At 33.2% G+C, this 21,331-nt stretch overlaps 2 protein-coding genes across 3 annotated transcripts; one reads left to right on the top strand and one right to left on the bottom strand.

Moving 5' to 3' along the window:
* The first annotated feature begins 2,835 nt into the window (after positions 1–2,835).
* On the top strand, positions 2,836–6,894 carry LOC127138658 (mitogen-activated protein kinase kinase 2). Its single transcript, XM_051065146.1, has 9 exons — positions 2,836–3,303; positions 3,439–3,523; positions 4,086–4,220; positions 4,555–4,779; positions 4,883–5,065; positions 5,152–5,381; positions 5,801–5,846; positions 5,929–6,024; positions 6,561–6,894. The coding sequence occupies exons 1-8, from the start codon at positions 3,227–3,229 to the stop codon at positions 6,016–6,018; spliced, it is 1,071 nt and encodes a 356-aa protein (XP_050921103.1). The 5' UTR covers positions 2,836–3,226; the 3' UTR covers positions 6,019–6,024; positions 6,561–6,894.
* Positions 6,895–6,978: 84 nt separating this feature from the next.
* On the bottom strand, positions 6,979–9,901 carry LOC127138657 (protein phosphatase 2C 50). Of its 2 annotated transcripts, none has more exons than XM_051065144.1 (5): positions 9,714–9,901; positions 8,288–9,254; positions 7,853–8,209; positions 7,649–7,754; positions 6,979–7,496 (listed from the first exon to the last, which is right to left on the bottom strand). In XM_051065144.1, the coding sequence occupies exons 2-5, from the start codon at positions 9,065–9,067 to the stop codon at positions 7,153–7,155; spliced, it is 1,587 nt and encodes a 528-aa protein (XP_050921101.1). In that variant the 5' UTR covers positions 9,068–9,254; positions 9,714–9,901; the 3' UTR covers positions 6,979–7,152. The 2 variants fall into 2 exon arrangements, with proteins under 2 accessions (XP_050921101.1, XP_050921102.1); XM_051065145.1 differs by having other exon boundaries at positions 8,288–9,156; positions 9,714–9,866.
* Between the last annotated feature and the right edge of the window lie 11,430 nt (positions 9,902–21,331).

Below are 21,331 nucleotides of genomic sequence, written 5' to 3'. Positions count from 1 at the left end.
TTTTCAATGTGTCACATTCGTTGTACTTGTCTGGTTCATCCTCTTCATTAGAAGTGGAAGAGTTTTGAACTAGATCATTTTGTCTCTCTCTAAGATTTCGTAGTTATTTCTCAAGGTTTTTATTTTTATATTCATTAGAAAAAGTTGTATTCTTAAATATAAATACAGTTTGTTCTAGTTTGCTTGTTTCTTTTGTTATCATCTTACAAATGTGAAAAAGATCATGATAAGAAAAGTAATAGGTTAACTCATCATCTTGATGATTACATATCATTGTCTTCCCATGTAATGTAACATTTCTTGTCCTTTTTCTTGGGTTTATTAGATTTCTTATGATTTGCCTTTTTAGCTAAAGGGCAGTTTGACCTGATGTGCCCTTTGTTTCCACACAGGTAGCATATAGGAGTGAATGAAACTTTCTCCTCATCCTTTTCTTGTTCCTCTTTTTATTGTGTCTCATGCCTTAGAAATCTTTTTAAGTTTTTTACTATAAGTGCCATCTCACCATTAGAGTCAGATTCTTCAGCTTTGAGCGTCAAACTTTTGCTTTTCTTTTCTCTTTCCTCTTCTATGGCAATCTTTTTTAGTTCTATTTCATGTTCTTGCAATTTATAAAAAAAAAGTCTACGTGTACATGGTTGCTAAATCCTTAGATTCACGAATCGTAGTGACATTAGGTTGCCAATTATAATTTAGGCATCTAAGAATTTTTATAATCAATTCTTTATTTGAGAATGTTTTCCCAATGTTCTCATGTGACTCATGATATGGGTAAATCATGTTTGCATTTGATTTATACTCTCTTCAAGTTTCATTTTGAAAAGTTCATACTCATGAGTCAATGTGCCCAACCTTGTCCTCAAATACATAGAGATGTGGTATTATTTCTTGAGGGATCAAATTGGTAAATAAAGATTGAAGATTGAGTATTGCAAGAGTGAATTTCAATTGAGTGACATTCCAACAAAATGGCTGGTCCTTTTGGAATTGGCTGCATTATGCAAAATAACATGGAGTTTGTTCAAAATGTTTCTGATGCAGTAGGGACACATGTTGAACACGATATTCCAATATGTGTGTTGTAACATCTGGTCTCTAGTAATAGACTGATGGTATTACAGTTTGTTTCATAATTATTCTATCCAAAATTCATTCTAGAAAGAAGACTTACATTTCATAGAGAACAATTAATTTGGAAGTACTAGTGCAACATGTGGAACACAATGTTCCAGTATGTGTGCAGTGCAACATATGGCCTTGTCAGTAGGCCATGATGAAATGTGTTTGGCGCGAAATTTCTGGTTGAATCTCAATCAGATTTGTTGCAGATTATTTGACCATGTTTGTGTGATTTGTTTGACAGCTATTGGCGATCAAATCAAATTTAAATGGAGGTTTAGATTTGAATTTGAATTGTACCAAATCATATCTTTTGTTGGAGAGATTTATGGAGCAATCAATTCCAACAAGAATCTCTATTATTCTAGATGAATTTAAATTAGAGATCCATAAGGAAAAAGCCCATAAGATATTGTTATATAAGGAGACTCAATTCTCATGTTTTAAAGTTCTTTGTGTCTATGGTTTGTGAGTCTTTTCTTTCTTGTATTCCTTGCTAATGCCATCATAAGAATTAGTGTTGAGTCTTTGTGTACACCACTCTATGTTTTTGTAAATTGACATAATTGTTGGTTTGTCCCAGTTGAGTTGTAAATTCAATAACCAATAGACTTATTATTAAGGTTGATCACTAGGGGGTTAGTGATTAAAAGAAAGTGAGTGGGTTCTCACATTCAATGAGGCCTAAATAGAAAGTCATTAGGATTAGGAGTAGACATTGAACGTCATGGAGTTTATGTTCCTATAAGACTAATTGTACTAATTTGAGGTAGTGGATTTCCTTTCTTGGGTAGAGCGCCCCTCAGACGTAGGTGTGATTTCATCGAACTGAGTTACCAATCTCTTGTGTTATTTTATTTCTTTCTGCATTGTGTTATTGTTGTTGTTATTTTGCCGATTTACTGATTTAACAAGTTGGACCAGTTGTTTCAATATCGTGTCCAACATCTGTCCCCTTAAAAACATAATTTCAAAAACCCTTGAAGTGGACAAGATTTGAAGATCTCAAAGGATTAATGGGAATAAGGAACTTAAGAAATCGGAATCAAGAAGAATATTAGATATGTAATTCAGCTTTAGAAATTAGAAATTAGTTATAAGATAATTAAACAAGTATAACTAATTTCACATTTGATTACTAATGATTTCACACGTGGGTACTACTAATCCTGTTTGTGGTTAGTAACTAAAAGTTAATAGTATGATCATTAATCACTTATATAGATCAATTAGAAGAAAAAAACACTATCTCTTCAATCTAATTTAATACTTCTTGGTAATGCTCATTACCTTGTGTGTTAAGATATCCCAACATTGTTTCAAAATTGTTTTGATTTTACATATTTTTTTTATAAAAAAAAAAAACTAGTTGTTAGATTTCTCCTACTCATTGCCTTTGGATTCTTATGGTTTTTTTTTTGGAATTTCTCCATAATCCTAATTTTTTCAAACACGTTTTTTCTTTTATAATATAATATTAATTACTAAAAAAGAAAATTACTATAAAAAAATTCATTTAGCTACATTATTAAATAAAGTATTTTATATTTGTATGACTCAACCAACATTAATAATATTGCTAAGTTGAATATTTTATTAAAATATCCATATTCAAATATGAAATATTTTGACAAACCATAATAATAGTTTTCAATTCATCTTGAAATAACTTGTTTTTGGATAAAATACACTAATGACTATTTTCCATTTACAAAAACATATCCAGTCAACTTTCATTTTTCTTTCCAAAACATACAAATAACTTTTTCTTCCTTTCCAAAAATATACAAATAACTATTTTTTAATCAATACAAACAAATTAACAAAACTAATTTATAAACTTTAGTTAGAGAGAAATTATCAGAACTCTAAATAGACAGCAAAGTCTGAAAAATCAACAAAACAAGAGTCTCCATCTTCAAAACCTTCCTCCTCCTTCTTCAATGGCGTCTTCTCTTTTTTCTAACTAATCTCAATTTTAGAATTTTTTTTCACTAATCCTCAATCCAAAACTATCATTATATTTATACTATGTTTTGATTAGATAAAAAGAGTTTCAATTTGTTACTGTGAAGTTTTTGTGCCCTATAATCAATCAATTATCATCATGAACAGAGGAAATTTTGGTCTCGGTCTCAAACTATCTGTTCCTGCAACTGATCAAGTTGCTTTTGCCAAGTTTCTGTGAGTTTCTCTCTTTGTTTGCGTAGATTATGATTGTGAATTTGTGAATTTGTGAATTTGTGAATTTGTGAATGTGATTGTTTGAGTTAGGGTTTTCAGAAATTTGAAATTTTGGTATGTGGTATTGTTTTGTAGGACTGAAAGTGGAACGTTTAAGGATGGAGATCTGCTTGTTAACAGAGATGGAGTTCGAATTGTCTCTCAGTCTGAAGTTGAAGCTGTAATGAACTTTATCAATTTTTTTCTGTGCATTATTCTCTTTGCAGTTTTGTAATTCAGTTGTTTTCTTTCCGTTTTATCTTTTGGATCTGATGGATTCGATTTTAGAGGTTTCTGAATTTTATTTAGCCTTGTTATTTTGAGGTTTTTATTACCTAAATGGGTGGATTGTTTTTTGTTCTTACTTATGATTTGGGTAAAATCATAAGGAAAAAGGTTTTTTTAGGGGTTTTGTTGGGGTTGAGAAGCTAATATTCTTAGGTTATGTTTGGATACTTGTCTTTGATGCTTTTGTTTGGCCATGTATTTTAGAAAGCTAAATAAATTGGTAGTAATTCATGGCATGTTATTGAGGACCCGTAATTGATTCATATATTCACACTTTTATAAGTGACTCAGTTAGAAAAAAAATCGGATAACCCCAACCGTTGTGTTTATAGGTATAATTAGGGCGATAAAATTTGGTCATTGTTCCTGCTTTATTTTTTGGTTACATTACATGTGATGGCTGAATTCTGACAAAATGTTTATGTATGGGTTAAACATATGCTATATGTTTTCAGCCACCACCAATCAAGGCAACAGACAACCAGTTAAGTTTGGCGGACATCGACATAGTGAAAGTTGTTGGGAAGGGAAATGGAGGGGTGGTGCAATTGGTGCAACACAAATGGACTAATCAGTTTTTTGCATTAAAGGTATATACTTGGCAATCCTTTCTGTGAGTTTGCATCTTCTTTTCTCTCGTTTCTTTTTTCCTCTAACAAACTAACCACTAATATTTGTCTGTCCAAAAAAAATATCATTCCTAATTTTGCTCTGCCTTTTACACCCGGTTAAATTGAACAAGCACATTGGGAACTTCTCTTGTTTACATAGTTTGTGTCACTAAAGCGCATACTATCCGTTTGTTTCAGAAAATGTTGGTTTTCCACTTAGTGTTTAATGATATAATTTCATTAAGAGTTATTCTTGTACTTCCATTCCACCTTGTTCTTTAGTCCCTTATGTATTCATTCTTCACAATTATAGACAATTCAAATGAATATTGAAGAGTCCGTGCGCAAGCAGATAGCTAAAGAGCTGAAAATTAATCAAGCAGCACAATGTCCTTATGTTGTTGTCTGCTACCAATCATTCTATGATAATGGTGTCATATCAATCATCTTAGAGTACATGGATGGAGGTTCCTTGGCTGATCTTCTGAAGAAAGTTAAAACAATTCCAGAGCCTCGTCTTTCTGCCATCTGCAAGCAGGTGAGGAGTAAGACAATGTTGTTCTTCAGTCTTTCCACTCATAATTATTTTTACCGAACCTAAACAGGAGCTAATCCCTTTTTTTCTTTTTGTAATGATATAGGTTCTAAAGGGTTTAGCATATCTTCACCACGAAAGACATATTATCCACAGAGACTTGAAGCCTTCTAATTTGTTGATAAACCATACAGGCGAAGTAAAGATTACTGATTTTGGTGTTAGTGCAATTATGGAAACTACATCTGGTCAAGCAAATACTTTCATTGGCACGTACAACTATATGTCTGTAAGTAAAATATGAAATCATATATGCATAGTATTTTACTACAACACCGCTTCATGGAAAATAAAGTCTATATGTCAATTTTACAGCCAGAGAGAATCAATGGAGGCCAGGGGGGCTACAACTACAAAAGTGATATATGGAGTTTGGGACTAATATTGCTCGAGTGTGCTATGGGGCGGTTTCCATATATGCCACCAGATCAAAGTGAAAGATGGGAAAGTATATTTGAGCTTATTGAAACTATTGTCGACAAGCCTCCTCCTAGTGCTCCATCTGAACAATTTTCTCCCGAATTTTGCTCATTTATCTCTGCATGGTAATTGCTTAGTTTGCTAACTAGTAATGTACAGTCAAGAGTTCTAAGTCACCCAAAGAATGAACACACGTATGCACGTACATACTCGGAAAATAAGAGAGTACACTTCTAAATAAAGCTATCAGTTTCTAAAGTGTTAACCAGATATTTGTTTAGATGTTTGAGGAGCCTTAATTTTGTAGATATCTATGGAGACAACAATAGTGAAAATTTAAAGCATTTGTCTTACCTTATTTTCATTATCATTTTAATTTTCAAGATATGTTTCCTAATTTCATTGACCAGTCTCCGTATCTGGTTAAAATATCTCAAAAGTAGGTTCCTTCCATCGTAATTCAGCTGGTTATTTTTTCATGAACTCTGTCACTGTGTGCTTTTCATGAGTCTTGTTCTGATCTTTCAATTGTCTCTTTGTTTAGTCTACAGAAAGATCCGGGGAATAGACTGTCGGCTCAGGAACTTTTGGTATGTGAAAATCTTATCTGTGTATAGATATATGCCATGTATAATAGTCTTTCTGATGCTATATATCTGATTGAAACTCCAGGAACTTCCTTTTATCAGCATGTATGATGACCAGCATGTAGATCTCTCGGCTTACTTCTCCAAAGCAGGATCTCCACTCGCTACCTTATAAGAGATGGTAGGTTCCATTCTTGGACTTTGTTTTAAATTAAGCAGGAGATTATTCCTATGTTCTTTATTTACCAATGTATCAGGTATTCTTAAATATAGATCAATATATAAATAAGTACAATGTACCAATCTGTCATAAGAATTCAAAATGAATATGTTTTGGAACTCATGTTTTTCAACTAATTCGCCCTTTGTTAAAAAAAATTGTCATAGGCTTTTTACTATTAATTTGGTTGAAAGTTATACTTTTGTTAATGTTTGGGGATTTTCGAGAACGGGGATGGGGAAAGAATATCTCTCTGAGGTGGGGATGGGGACATTTTAGATGGAGAGATCACGGAGCATAGGACTCACCGCTCCCGCCCCGTTGACATCCTTAATATGAATACTCCTTCCTACTAAATTCTTAAATGTTGGAATTATAGTACTCCATGAAAATTTGTAACTACAAATGCCATCTAATATTATATAACTGTATTTATGATTCTTTTTGTGTTTTATGTGGACGATTTTTGATTCTTTTTTATTTGCCATTCATTGTAGACTACTGTGTGCATGTGGGCAGCATTTGCGGATGAGTCGGATAAACCAGCTCCTAGCATTATGCCAAAGATACTATATTATGTTTAGTGATTGAGTTCAATAAGTTGTGAGAAACTCAGATGCAAGGTTCAAGGATTTGTGATGATTGGAACTTGGTGAAGAATTATAATGAACATTTAGTGTTAAGTTAAGGGACACTTGCTGCAAAATGTTTGAAATTTTATGATTGCAACAGAACTTACCCCTGGGATTTGCCTAAGATGCAGAGATTATTTTTATCTGTTGTACAATTTTATAATTATATTATAGAGTTGCAAGTTTTATTTGGTTAAAACATGTCAAATTGCCTGATTTATTTTTCCTTTTTGAATAGCTAACTTTAATATTTTCTCTAAGTTTTTACATAAAACTTCTGTGATGGTTTGAAAGGTGTCATCCAATAACCTTGTACACTTTGAATTATATAGCATACATAACTTACTTAGCCCTGTTGAAAAAGTGAGGGACTAGAAAGTTCTAATGATTCTGAAATACAAACGGTAAATCAATAGCATAACTGAAGATATTTCAACATGATAATAAAAAAAACATGTTATGTCTTTCTCTTCAATTTTCTCACAGCCTTTAAATCTATCACAATTACAGAGATGTTATCGCCGCTTCCTCTGTGGAGGGCGAGTTTAGATAGATACTCTGCAGCAGATTGAGATGCAAGATCAACTCCTCCTTCTCCTTTGTCATATACTGTTGTTCCGTTGTCGCCATATTTCTTGTGCCAAAGAAGGATTCGCTTCCTTGCAACTTCACATGCTTCTTCATTTGTTATTACATCCCATAAACCATCGCTTGCTATAATTAGACATTCATCGTTTTTTTCTCTCTGCATAATATTAACTTCTGGCTCTGGAATTATCCATGGTTTCAAGTATCTATCACCTGTTGAACAAGAAAGTGGTTAGGATAACTTGAAAGGCTGAAATCACATTCATGTTATGTTTGACTCATATGATCAATAAATTTTAACCCCTTAACACCAAACAGAATAGAATAATAACATGAAGAAAACCAACCATGCAACAGACACGTACCTATGGACCTTGACATCGCCAAGACACCAAGAACTCGGTATCCTTTCCAATGTATGACTCTTCCTCCTGCAGCTTCTATTCTTGCTCTTTCATCCTCTCGATTCGGCTGTAAATATGAAGTGAAGTTTCTTATATTAGACACAACTTCATCTTTCTGACTTAAATTCATCAAAAATATTACAAAACAGGGATGAAAGTCCTTACTTTGTGGTCAGCAGACAAAGCCATAGCTTCTTTCCCGCGATACAAGACAGCTCTTGAATCCCCGCAGTTTGCAACTATTATGTGGGTTTGACTTAAAATGGCAACCACTGCAGTGGAACCAGCAGTCTCAGGAGCAATAGGTTCAATGTTGGACTCAGATCCACCGCTGTTACTTCCGCTACTACCTGCACCAATTCCTCCTACCTCGTCATCTACTTTCTGAAAACAGTTGATCAATACTTTCTTCCAATCTTCCTGCCAATCATTTCTCCCATTTGTTTCTGCCAAACTCGATTGTTGAGCTTCAATCACCTCAATCAACACTGAATGAAGACGTTCCCGACAGTAATTAGCAACCTATTAAAACAACACACTCTCAGAGAGATAAATTAAATTTTCAATAGACAAATGGTTTGATTCGATTAAGACGCATACCTGAAAGCCCCCGTGTCCATCATAGACACTGAAAAAATGGGCTGACGAGTATTTTGAGTTTTCATTTACGTGTTCATCATCCATAAGCATCCGCGAAGGGACTTGAAAAAGTTGAGGTTTAACAGCAATAGCATCTTCCATCTCCGGTCTATTCCCACAGATTGACGAGAAACCCCAAAGAGGATCATTACTCGATTCTAACCCATTCTGGTTGCTTGCTCTCGACATTTTGTTCTCCACAGGCGACTGATCAAGAATTATAGCAGATAGCTTTGGATCAGACTCTTCTGATGCATATCGATTTTCACTCTCAACATCCATTGCAATAGAAACCGTATTCTGCTCTGGCTTTACTCCCGGAAGCACCTCGTTTATACTACTAAACTTACCATGAATATCATCACCAACCGTCACAATTATTGGCAAATCGGCCCCAGATTGAGAGCCCGAATCATGCAAACACTGAAAATCCACAGCTAACATAATTCCATCTTCCTTATTTGTCTGCTTACCGCTTTCACTCAAAACCCAATTACTCTCACACTCAATCACCATTTCCGAAACAACTCCAACTTGATTCTCCTTTACCTCTGCAGATACCATCATTTTCCGTTGAAGACTAACATCGGCACGGTTTTCATTTCCAGCTGCAGGATTTAACATCAAAGCTGCCGCAGTATTCGCCATAAGCTTTAACCCGGTTATCTCCATGTGAGTCGTAACCGCAGCATCTTTCTGAATCAAATTTCCAAGCTTAAACGGTACTGCAATTTCCTCCATTGCCTTTTACCAATAACCTAATTCCCAAATAACCTATAAGCTCCTAACCTTTAATCACTTTTTTCTCCCTTTTCACTTAAGCTTTTTTTCTATGACAAAGTCACAATCAGAATCAAAACATCAAGAATTCTCCTACGGCAAGAAATCTAAAGGCCTTAGAAATCAACCTCCTAGAAAAGTCAAATAACTGAAACAAAAGTCAACTTTTCAGACTATATTCACATCAAAATCCAAAACTTGAAAAGAAATCTTATAGATCCTTTCTGAATTCACATGTTCTAAGCTTCTATTGTTAATCCTATGAATCAAACAATTGATTATTCAAGAAACAATTATTCAAAAAACTCATATACAAAGAAATTGGTGACAATGAAAAATGAAAAAAATAATAATAATAGCGAAGAGATTATACAGAAAAAGAAAAACGGTTCCTAGATCTGAGACAAGTCACACCGGCCATGAAACTTTCATTCCTTGATTTGACCTAATTGTTCCTTTCATGTCAACAATAATGGTAATGATTTCAATTTGTTCCTTCTATGTCAAGATTTGTTCTCTAATTATACTGAGATTATTATTAATATTATTATTATTATTATTATTAATCTCTATAAAAAGTGAAAGATACAAGATTAATATTACTAACCTGAGTTGATTATCTTCAAATATGAGATTAGTGCAGGTGAATGAATCAAGGAGGAACAGAAACCTCAACAAAAAGAAACTATTTATGAGCTTTGGGCTCTTATTTATTCCTATGAATTTGTTATTTTTGGCAAAATAAAAAAAAAAGGTAAAATTAATATGCAAGAGATGACTTTGTTTTACAATTTTAATTTAATTTAATTAGAATTTAATCAACATGCACATGTATCCAATTATATTCTAGTATTAAGTGATTTTATAATAACTAATAATTAAATTAGTTTAGTACACGTAAGGATGATGTAAGAATTTGACACGTATGGTTTTCTTTTTTAGTTAAGGAAGTTTTCTTTAATAAAGTAGCCATGGAAGATTAAGACGTGTAAGTCATTCTAATTTCACTCTCTCTCATCCATTATGGACTTTAGTATCTTTTGCAAATCTGCGAGTATTTCTTCTCTTAATTTTATTTAAATATATTACTATTATTTGATTGATTGAAAAATATAAAAGGCGAGTACGAGGAAGGCACGTGGGCACTCGAATCGAGAAGATACAAGGGAGATGTACTAAAGTAGTAACAGAAAAGAGAGGAACATAAGATTTGTGTTATATTGATAGAGATGCATGAACTGATCATGAATTCAACTCATAGAGACACTCGCGAAACACAACGCCATGATTGATGATTAGGCATCATAACGGGGTGAATTTCAAACTCAAATTTAAATCTTCAAATAATTATCATTTTACGTCTCAATTTAATGGAGAGTCAAAATTCAAATCTTTCTCAAACGGATTTGGGTTGAGTACGGATATCCCCATTTAATCACTATTCATTTAGTTGAATCAATTTTTTAAATAAAAATATTTATTCTTTTTGAATTAAAATTATATTATAAATAATAAAAGGGTTTTGCTAACTTATGCCCTTGGGACACAAGTTAAGGTAACTACTATTATAAGTTTTGTGTGGAATGAAACAAAATTTTAAGTTTCAAGAAATTAAATACACGCATTCCAAGAGAATATTTCTATAAATGTATTATTAACTTGTGCCCTTGGGGCACATGTTAGCATTAGCCATAATAAAATAATCTAAAAAGATTTTATATATTGATTTTAAATATTTTAAATAATAAATTAAAACTAAATATCAAAATATTGACCAAATATTTAATATTCTAAATTATCAAAAATAAATAATAATATACATAATGAAATAAACGGAGTGAGTTCGGGGTAGGTACTAGTGTCTCTATTATCCGACTCATCCCCATATTTTATAATCGTAAAAAACTCAAATCCAAATTCAATCAAAACGGATTTTTCACATCAATTTCGGAGCGAGTTCAGATAAATATCTGCGAATACGGATTATGTTGACATGCCTATTAATAACGTATAATTCTTCCTTTATTTTATTTTATTTGAATAATATAGTGTTTGAAATTCATCATTTAAAAGATAAATAAATAGAATGTCACCGATTCAAATTTCCGTCTTTGTATATCAAAGAATATATATATATATATATATATATATATATATATATATATATATATATATATATATATATATATATATATATATATATATGTATATATATGAATACAAGACAATACTTTGATCGAAAGAAACACCTTCTCTTTGTCTCCACGTGTTCTCCATCATAAGTGCTGACCAACCGACCATATTATATTTATTTCCATTTCTTTCTCTACTCTATGTATTTCAAATGATAAATACTAATACAAGTTTTTTTTTGTCAAAAAATTTAATTATTAAAATTTAATTATTGAAAATAAACAAACTGAATATCGTAAATTTGAATCTACAAACTCGCAGCTCAATTATTAACTGAGTTGGTTTATAAAAAAATAATATTTTAATCACCAACGTTGGTATATATCTTTTATTTTGATTAACATAAGACTAAATTTTTTTCCTATGTTAAGATGCATGACAGCATATATTTTCTTTTACTGATTGGTCGGAAAACAAAAAGACAAACACGTGCTACCCAATACTTTCTATCTTTTCATAGTAAAAAATAGACTAAGCACTTTAATTTATCTATTAGGGACAATACCGAAATAAAGAAGTTATGAATTTTTATTGCTAAATGACGATTCATATTAACTTTATAACAACAATTTTATTAAATTGATTTAAAATATAATTTAATATAATATTTTGATATCTAAAAATTATGATTTCTGATTTCATTACAATTTTTATTATTAAATATTATTGAATTTATAAATATTATCTCTAAATCTATTTATAAAGAAAATATTTTTTAAATTCATTCAATAATTAATATATCTGATTTATATATTGATTTATATATTGTGCAGATACATTGTTTATTTAACAAATTTAAAAAATAATTTTTTTCTTATAAATAAGATTAAAGGGAGTAGTTTGTTGGCTTAGATCTGTTGGCTTAGATCTGTTGAATTATAATTCCTTGTGTCGAAGCAGGTTACTCGACAGAGCAAGGAAGTGTCGAACCACCTAGTGTATTGAGTTGTGTTAGTGTGTCGAAGTGTCGAAGCATGTTGCTTCACACAGGATTTCGACTTAGGTCTATTTTAGTAGTGTTAGCTATTTTGGGCTTTTATAGTTTTGGGTTTTGCCTTGAGGTCCAAGTTAACCTAAATCTATAAATAGAGGGAGTAATCATTATTTTTGTAATGAGGTGAATAGAGTATTCGTAACACTTGTAATTCACAGTATTTTGCAATTGCAAAGTGAATAAGAAGTGTTCCACAATTTATGGGCGGAGAGAAACTCTGCAGAATTATAGTTTTCTCGTCCTTCATCGTTCTTTACACTCTTTCTTTCTCCATTGTTCTTTTATTTTCATTGCTATTGTGTGGATGATAACAATCTTATTCATCAAGATTGATTGAAATTCTCCATAGGTTTTGGGGGATTTCCAACATCTGGTATCAAGAGCTTCGGTTTAATCGATTCGTGAGAAGAAAATCACCATGGCAACGAATCATCCGAACGGGCATTTTCCATTAAATCTTCTGATTCTCAAGAACAACAATTATGAGAATTGGTGCAAGCAGATAAAGGTTGTGTTCTGTTATCAAGATCTTTGGGATCTTATGAAGGAAGGAGTAACAACGCTTGCTGAAGCCGCGATAGATCAAGAAAAGACTGCACATAAAGAATTGAAGAAGAAAGGATATAAAACCCTCTTTATAATCCATCAATATATTGATGCAGATAACTTTGAAAAGGTTAGTGATGCAGAGTCAGCGAAAGAAACATGGGAAATTCTGGAGAAATCGTTTGGAGGCGTGGAAAAGGTGAAAGAGGTGAGGTTACAAACTCACAAAAGAACGTATGAATTGCTTCAGTTGGAAGACAGTGAAAGCATAACTGATTTCTTCACCAAGGTTACGAAACTGGTGAATCAAATCAAGGTATGTGGAGAAGTGTTGACATCAAGATCTGTTGTTGGAAAGATCTTGAGGTCGTTGGCTCCAAAGTTTGACCACGTGGTAGTAGCCATAGAAGAGTCGAAAGATTTGTCAAAATTGACAAAGGAAGAGCTTCAAGGAACGCTTGAATCTCATGAACAAATAATGGATGAAAGAGCTGTAGGAAAGTCGAAGAGTGATATGGCTTTGCAGGCTCAATCAACAAAAGAAAGAAAAGGCGAAGGAAGCTGGAATGACAACAAAGGCAAAGGAGGTTATAACAATTCGACTGGTCGAAATCAGCCAGAAGGAAACTGGTCGAATCAGAGAAAACCCTGGAACCAAGGCAACCAAAGAGGTGGTGTTGTAGGTAGAGGAAGAGGTGGGTGGTCAAAAGCCAGACAAGAGTCACATTCAATGTTATAATTGTCAAAGGTATGGTCACTATTCTAGTGATTGTCCAGAAAAGCAGAAGAATCAAGAAACTTATGCAAAGTTGGCGAAACATGAAGAAGAAGAGACGTTGCTGATGGTTACAACAAGAGATGAAGAGAGATTCAAGGACCAGTGGTACTTGGACTCAGGATGCTCATCACACATATCTGGAAGGAAAGATTGGTTTGTCAACATAAAGCCCTCAATGAAGAACATGGTGAAATTTGCAAATGACAACACTCTAGCAGCTGAAGGTGTTGGTGATGTTCTGATTATGAGGAAAGATGGCAAGAGGTCAGTAATTTCAAATGTGTTGTACATACTAGGCATGAAGAGTAATTTGCTCAGTATAGGGCAGTTAGTGGAAAAGAACTACAAGGTGTCGATCAAAGACAAGATGATGAGAGTTCTCGGCTCAAATGGAAGGTTGATCTTGAAGGCTCCAATGTCTCATAATAAAACCTTTAAGATTGAACTAAATGTGATGGAGCATAAGTGCCTTGCAACAGCAGCCAACAGAGATGAATGGATATGGCATTACAGACTTGGCCATCTCAATTTCAAAGACATCAGAGATTTGAAGAGAAAAATATGGTTTCAGGATTACCAGAAATCGACATTCCAAACGAAGTGTGTGAAGAATGTGTGTAGGCGAAGCAACATAAGAACAACTTCAGTAAGGATGCAGGAAGCAGGTCGAAGGCAGTTCTTGAAGTCATATACTTTGATGTATGTGGCCCTCTCCAGGTGGATTCGATTGGAGGTAACAAATACTTTGTTACATTCATAGATGATTTCAGCCTAAAACTGTGCTCTTATTTGATCCAGAAGAAAAGTGAAGTGATCGAGGTATTTGCCAAGTTTAAATCTATGGTCGAAAGACAGAGCAGTCGAAAGATCAAGATTTTGAGAACTGATGATGGTAGAGAATATGTGTCAAAATATTTTGATGCATTATGTGTGAAAGAAGGGATTGTGCATGAGGTGGTGCCACCCTACACTCCACAACAGAATAGAGTCACAGAAAGGAAGAATAGAACCATCATGAATATGATTAGAAGTATGTTGAAAGGCAAGCATCTACCCAAAGAATTATAGGGAGAAGTTGTGTCGACTGCGACATATATTCTGAACATATGTCCGACGAAGAAGCTAGAAGGAATCACGCCAGAAGAATGTTGGTTTAGTGTCAAGCCTAGCTTGATCCATCTGAGGGTGTTTGGATCGATAGAACATAGACATGTACCAGATCGGTTGAGAATAAAATTTGATGACAAGTCGAATCAGATGATCCTGATAGGATATCATTCGACTGGAGGATACAAGTTGTTTGACCCAATGAATAAGCAAGTGGTGATCAACAGGGACGTGGTCATATATGAGCTTAAGGAGTGGGATTGGACTGAGAATGTCAAGAAAGATTCAGTGAGAATCTTTTGTGACAAACCAGCTAGTGAAGTCGAAAGAGAAGTTCGACAGGAAGAAGTCAGAGATGAAGCAAGCACAAGCAGACCTCAAAGAACAAGGCACATGCCTGCAAGGTTGCAAGAATGTGTGATTACATCAGATAATATGGTCTATGAAGAAGGTGAGATGGTACATTATACTTTCTACGCAGATGTCGAACTTGTCAATGCAGCTGAGGTATTGAAAGATTCGAAGTGGATGAAAGCAATGGACGAAGAACTGAAGTCAATTGAAGTCAATAACACTTGGTCATTTATCGAATTGCCACAAGACAAGAAGGCAATCAATGTGAAGTGGGTATACAAGGTGAAGTTGAATCCCAAAGGAGAAGTGACTCGACACAAGGTGAGGCTTGTGGCGAAAGGATTTCTTCAGAATGAAGGAATCGACTTCGATGAAGTTTTTACACCTGTTGCTAGAATCGAAACAATCAGGTTGGTTGTCGGTCTAGCAAACATGAACAACTGGCAGATGTGTCAGATGGATGTGACATGTGCATTCCTGAATGGCCCCTTAGAAGAAGAAGTATATGTTGCACAACCACCTGGGTTTGTGAAACAAGGCGAAGAAAGAAAGGTGTACATGCTGCATAAAGCCCTGTACGGACTTAAACAAGCTCCAAGAGCTTGGAACAAGAAGATAGATGGTTTTCTAAGGGAGAAGAAATTTGTGAAGTGCAAATATGAACATGGAGTATATGTAAGAAGAAGCAAGAGTTAATTTCTTATACTATATCTCTATGTCGATGACCTGTTGATAACAGGTAGCTGCAAGAATGAGATCGAAGACTTCAAAGGTGATCTCAGTAAGGAATTCGAAATGTCAGATCTGGGTGACATTTCATATTTCCTTGGCATAGAATTCTACAAGAGTGGTAAAGGTCTGATGATGCATCAAAGAAGGTATGCAGGTGAAATTCTCAAGAGATTTGAGATGCAAGATTGCAACCCAACTTCGACTCCAATTGAACCCAGATTACAACTCTCGAAAGATTCAGATGAAGATGATGTTGACCCAACCCAATATAGAAGATTTATTGGGTCACTTCGATACCTTTGTCGTACAAGGCCTGACTTAGCGTACATTATAGGAATGGTGAGTAGGTTCATGCAGAAGCCAAAGGTATCACATCTAGCAGCGGCGAAGAGGATACTAAGGTATCTGAAAGGAACTCTCGACTATGGCATTTTGTTTCCTGTAGCTGATGAAGGAAAAGAATTCAAATTAGTGGGATACACCGACTCAAGATGGTGTAGTGATGCTGAGGATCGAAAATCCACAGTTGGCTATGTGTTTATTCTAGGTGGTGCACCAGTTGCTTGGAGTTCGAGAAAAGAGCCGGTAGTGGCATTATCATCGTGCGAAGCAGAATACATAGTTGCTTCTCTTTGTGCATGTCAATCAACATGGACGGTGAATATGGTCGAAGAGATAACATTGAAGAGTCATGGAGCAATTACCATGAAAATCGATAGCATGTCAGCTATCAATCTGGCGAAGAATCCGATAGAACATGATCGAAGCAAGCACATCGAGATGAGGTTCCATTATCTTCAAGAGCAGGTAGTAGATGGGAAAATGAATATGGAACACTGCAAAACTGAGAAATAGACTATAAACATCATGACGAATGGAGTGTAAGTCGAAGTGTTCAGATGACTAAGAGCTATGATGAATGTAGATAGCTTAGACACAATGAATTAGGTGGTGTGTTGAATTGTAATTCCTTGTGTCGAAGCAGGTTGTTCGACAGAGCAAGGAAGTGTCGAACCACCTAGTGTGTTGAGTTATGTTAGTGTGTCGAAGTGTCGAAGCATGTTGCTTCACATAGGATTTCGACTTAGGCCTATTTTAGTAGTGTTAGCTATTTTGGGCTTTTATAGTTTTGGGCTTTGGCTTGAGGTCCAAGTTAACCTAAATCTATAAATAGAGGGAGTAACCTTTATTTTTGTAATGAGGTGAATAAAGTATTCATAACACTTGTAATTCACAGTATTTTACAGTGGCAAAGTGAATAAGAAGTTTTCCACAGTTTGTGGGCAAAGAGAAACTCTACAGAATTATAATTTCTCTTCTCCTTCATCGTTCTTTACACTCTTTCTTTCTCCATTGTTCTTTTCTTTTCATTGCTATTGTGTGGATAATAACAATCTTGTTCATCAAGATTGATTGAAATTCTCCATAGATTTTGGGGGATTTCCAACAAGATCGACACATAGTTGATTTAGTATCACACAATGTTCTTTTAGGCAATCGATTGTTAAATGAGAAAAATTCATTTTCGAGAATTAGTAGCCCATATCTCAGTCCACTTTTCAATTTAACAACAAATTTGACATTTTCGATGGGATACTACAATCAAAATCGCTTGAAGGTTTTGTTCATCGAGTCAAGACTATGTTTGGCATAAACACACGTATTTAGGAAAAAAGGTCTTATCAACTTGGATAAACCATATTCATTACTTCCTTTATCTTATAAAAATTGTCTTATTTGAACAATGGTGCGATTTTTAAGAAAATGATTTGATTTGATGATTTTAATGATAAAATTAATAAATAAGGGTATAGTAGTATAAAAATAATAATAAATGTTGCATTGATATTGTAAAGTGACAATTATTTTGAATAGAAAAAAGTGTAAATAAGACACTTTTATGAAATGGGGGGAGTAGTATAAAGAGGTCGTGCCAACAAAGACCATACAAACATCCACAAACATAAGGAATGCCAACATATGTGGTTGCTCCCAATGATTTTAAAGACACACATGTTGATCTATCTAAAACATCAGTGATAATGACAACATATTTTATTATTAAATAAATAGGCATGTGGATACATGAAATCATGTATCAAGTCTCTTAAGATCAAGTCGACATTGTTAAATCAATTATTCACAATGAAGTTCAAAAATCTAGGGAGTTGAGGCCTAAACGAGTTTATTCTTGGACATTTCTATTACTTCTGCAAACGAAGGTGTTCAAGAGAATAAAGTCCATGAACATACTGATAATCAAATTCATCTAATCGTTGCGACAATTGATATTCCCACTTGAACCAATTATTATATCCCAAGTACCTTTTATACTTGTAAAATCTCAGTCTAATATTTTTTCCACTACAAATCCTAGAGGTGCCCAATGGAAAATGACATGTTTAATCAGTCTAATACTTAATTTGAAAATACCTATAGAGAGAAAGTTGCCTAACACAGTTCGACCAATTGACATGTTGTAAGTTTCATCTTACAAAAATACTCTTTAGGAAAACTATATGTCATTCATTAAAGGACATTTTTTTCCAATAACACATACAAAAAGTGAATTATTGATTATTCTATTAGGAAACAATGGGGTTATTATCCACATATCTCAGTTAATAAAAAAATACACCTACCCAGAACCGATGTATCAATTCCAAGCTAACCAAGACCAGTTGGTGGTTATATTGGTGAACAATAATAAATTGATATTCTAATTTACCAATATAATGCACATGTGATACCAAAAAATCATGTTAAAAGATAATATGTATTTAAATTAAGAGCATCCATAAGGTTTTCCATCATCTATGATTCAATTTCAATAATGATTCTAGAAGACCTCATCCCCTGTAAGAGCATGTGTGGTTATCCAACCGCAATCAAGGACACACCTCTTTGAAAAACGTTATTGGGTCACATCCTCACGATCGATACAATCAAGAGGTACTTATGCATACAACTTAAACTCGTGTAAATGCTTATGTATATGAAACCTTATCTCGAGTAGGTGGACAAATTGTTGCCTTTTCTCAGAGGTTAAAAAACTTCAAATGTTTCTACCTTTTTCCGAGAAGATGAGAAATCAAATCTAAAGCACATTTGAATGTTTAGTGCATAAAACATAGAGGGAAATAAAAAATATCCATAAACTTCAATTGTTCCCTTGATATTTTACAAGAACATTTTTTTACACTATATTCCTTCCTCCCATCAAATCCAATGCAAACCTAGGATGTCATGGAAAAGATCTTTCATGATAGATTTTAATAAACTTAACGTAATGTTACAAAAAACAATTTGATAAACTTGAAATTACAAGTTGATGAATCAACTATAAACTTCATAGAAATGTTAATAAAAAAGGTTGAAAAGTGTCGAGTTCAATTTCTCGATGTTGAGTATGCATCAATGGTCATAAGTGGGCATGCATCCTTAACTAAGAGAGAAGTTGGTAAGATATGATTGTCATTATTTAAACAATTTGGCTTTAAGGGGAGTATCCAAGTTAATCACGAGTATCATCAGTTAAGAAGCAAACTAAAAGAAGAGTATCCAAGTTTCTCTATGAAGAGCTAAAAAGACTCAAATTAATCAAACAAAAAGGTATTAAAGTTGTGAAAGCTCGTTGATCCCGCACTTAGTGTTTTAATCTTGTAATTGGTAAGTTGTATGTAATTTAATAAAGAATGAGTATTGAAATAATAAATCCATGCGCACACATTTTAAAATTGTTTTAAATTCTTCATCTTTTTTTCATTTATGCTAAAAACTAATCATGGCAAGTGCTTAATCAATTAAGAAGCAATTCTAATCAATTAGAAAATTTAAAATTATTGTCTAACCGAATAGAGATTTCCTATAAATGATTAAGGAGAGAGTTCACCTCATAATCAATTAGGAAGCATTTTAATCTATTAAGGTGAAAAGGTGGCTAGGGTTTCCTTTTTTGGCTTAGTCTAATCGATTAGCTTGTCATTTCTAATCGATTAAAAAGAAGCCAAGCTCATAGGTTGTTTCTTTTTGAGATACAATTTTCCTATATAAGGAATGATTTTCTCACTTCTATAACATAATTTTTTTTGAATTATCTACTCTAATTCTCCTCCTGTTATCAGTTTTTTCACTAAAAATTGCTTAGTGCTGAGAGATTGAAAAGTTAAATCTAGGATTTGTGTATTTTTGTTGTTGTACCGGATTTATTTACTCAAGAGATTAATTTTCTTATGCTTTTATAATAAACTTAAATGTTTCAAGCTCAACTTATATAAAACTTGGTGCAAGGAAGGTTGTTGAGTTGAACCTGTATGAAAGCTCAAATTGTTGATAGTGGAAATCTCAAGAGGATAATTGTGTTCTCTCTTAAATTTATCTTTTTAATTTATGTATTTTATATTTTTTGCTGCTTAAACTCCGCATCTACACTATTCTCAAAATTAATCAACCTAAAATCATTATTTTTCTAAGAAGTTTTTGAAAACCGAATATCACAACTCATCTTTTGTTTGGAGTAGCTTGTTCAACAAGTTGCATCAGAGTCTAATTCATGCTATAAGACTAATCATCTCAGAAGGTAGAATGATAAGTTCAACCATTTCTTTAAATAAGAGTCTTCCTTTTGAGCAAACCCCTATTGTTTGTGGGATTATATTTTAGATGATTCTTTTGTTCCTACTCATTTCATAAATAAGAAAATGGTGAACAAATCAAGATATTTATGGAACACAGAAGAAGAAAAAAGGTGGAAAAAGGTTTTAAAATAAACTACTCAATGACAAGTGAGTTAAGCATTAGAGAGTATAATTATGTTTCTAACTGTAACACTGTCAAATAAAGGTAGTTCTCAAATGTTAAATATCTTGGCAATATTTTCAAAAGTTGCATCTGTAACAAATAACTAAGATTTAAGGACTGGTGTGGGAAACCTAACCCCACACTAAATATGGATATATAAATATTGTTGATAATTTACAATAAATATTAAATGAGTTAGAAATCATCAAGAAACTCAAAGAACAAAAATCAATGCAAACACTTCAAAATGAGATAGAAGAAAACAAGAAGCATGTCACAAGAAAATTCAGACTCATTTGAAGAATCAAATGAAGATGTAAACCTTTATTGTATAGCAAACTATGAAGATGATGAGATAATAATTCTTTCCTTTAAACAAATATATGATCTAATTATAAAGGTTAGAAAAGAAAATGATGAGTTAGAAAAAAAAATATTATGACACATAAAAATCAAGTTGCATATCTAAAAAAGTAAAATGAAAGAATAATAAATTAAATAAATCAAATTAGAAAAATCATCTTGAAAATTGATAACATGAATTGTAAAACCTGTGATTCTTTAAAAATTGAGATCGAAGATTTGTATGAAACTTTAAGAAAGTTCACGAGAGAAAGAGATAATATTAATATGACCATATCTAGTCAAAAAGTCTCTTATAACAAAGAAGTTCTAGGTTATCAACCTGATAGTAATGCTAAGTCCTTCAGAAATATATGTC

This window comes from Lathyrus oleraceus, chromosome 4, assembly GCF_024323335.1.
Source record: "Lathyrus oleraceus cultivar Zhongwan6 chromosome 4, CAAS_Psat_ZW6_1.0, whole genome shotgun sequence".
Classification (NCBI taxonomy): domain Eukaryota; kingdom Viridiplantae; phylum Streptophyta; class Magnoliopsida; order Fabales; family Fabaceae; genus Lathyrus; species Lathyrus oleraceus.
The sequence above is the reverse complement of the archived record's forward strand: the minus strand, read 5'-3'. Positions and strand labels throughout refer to the sequence as shown.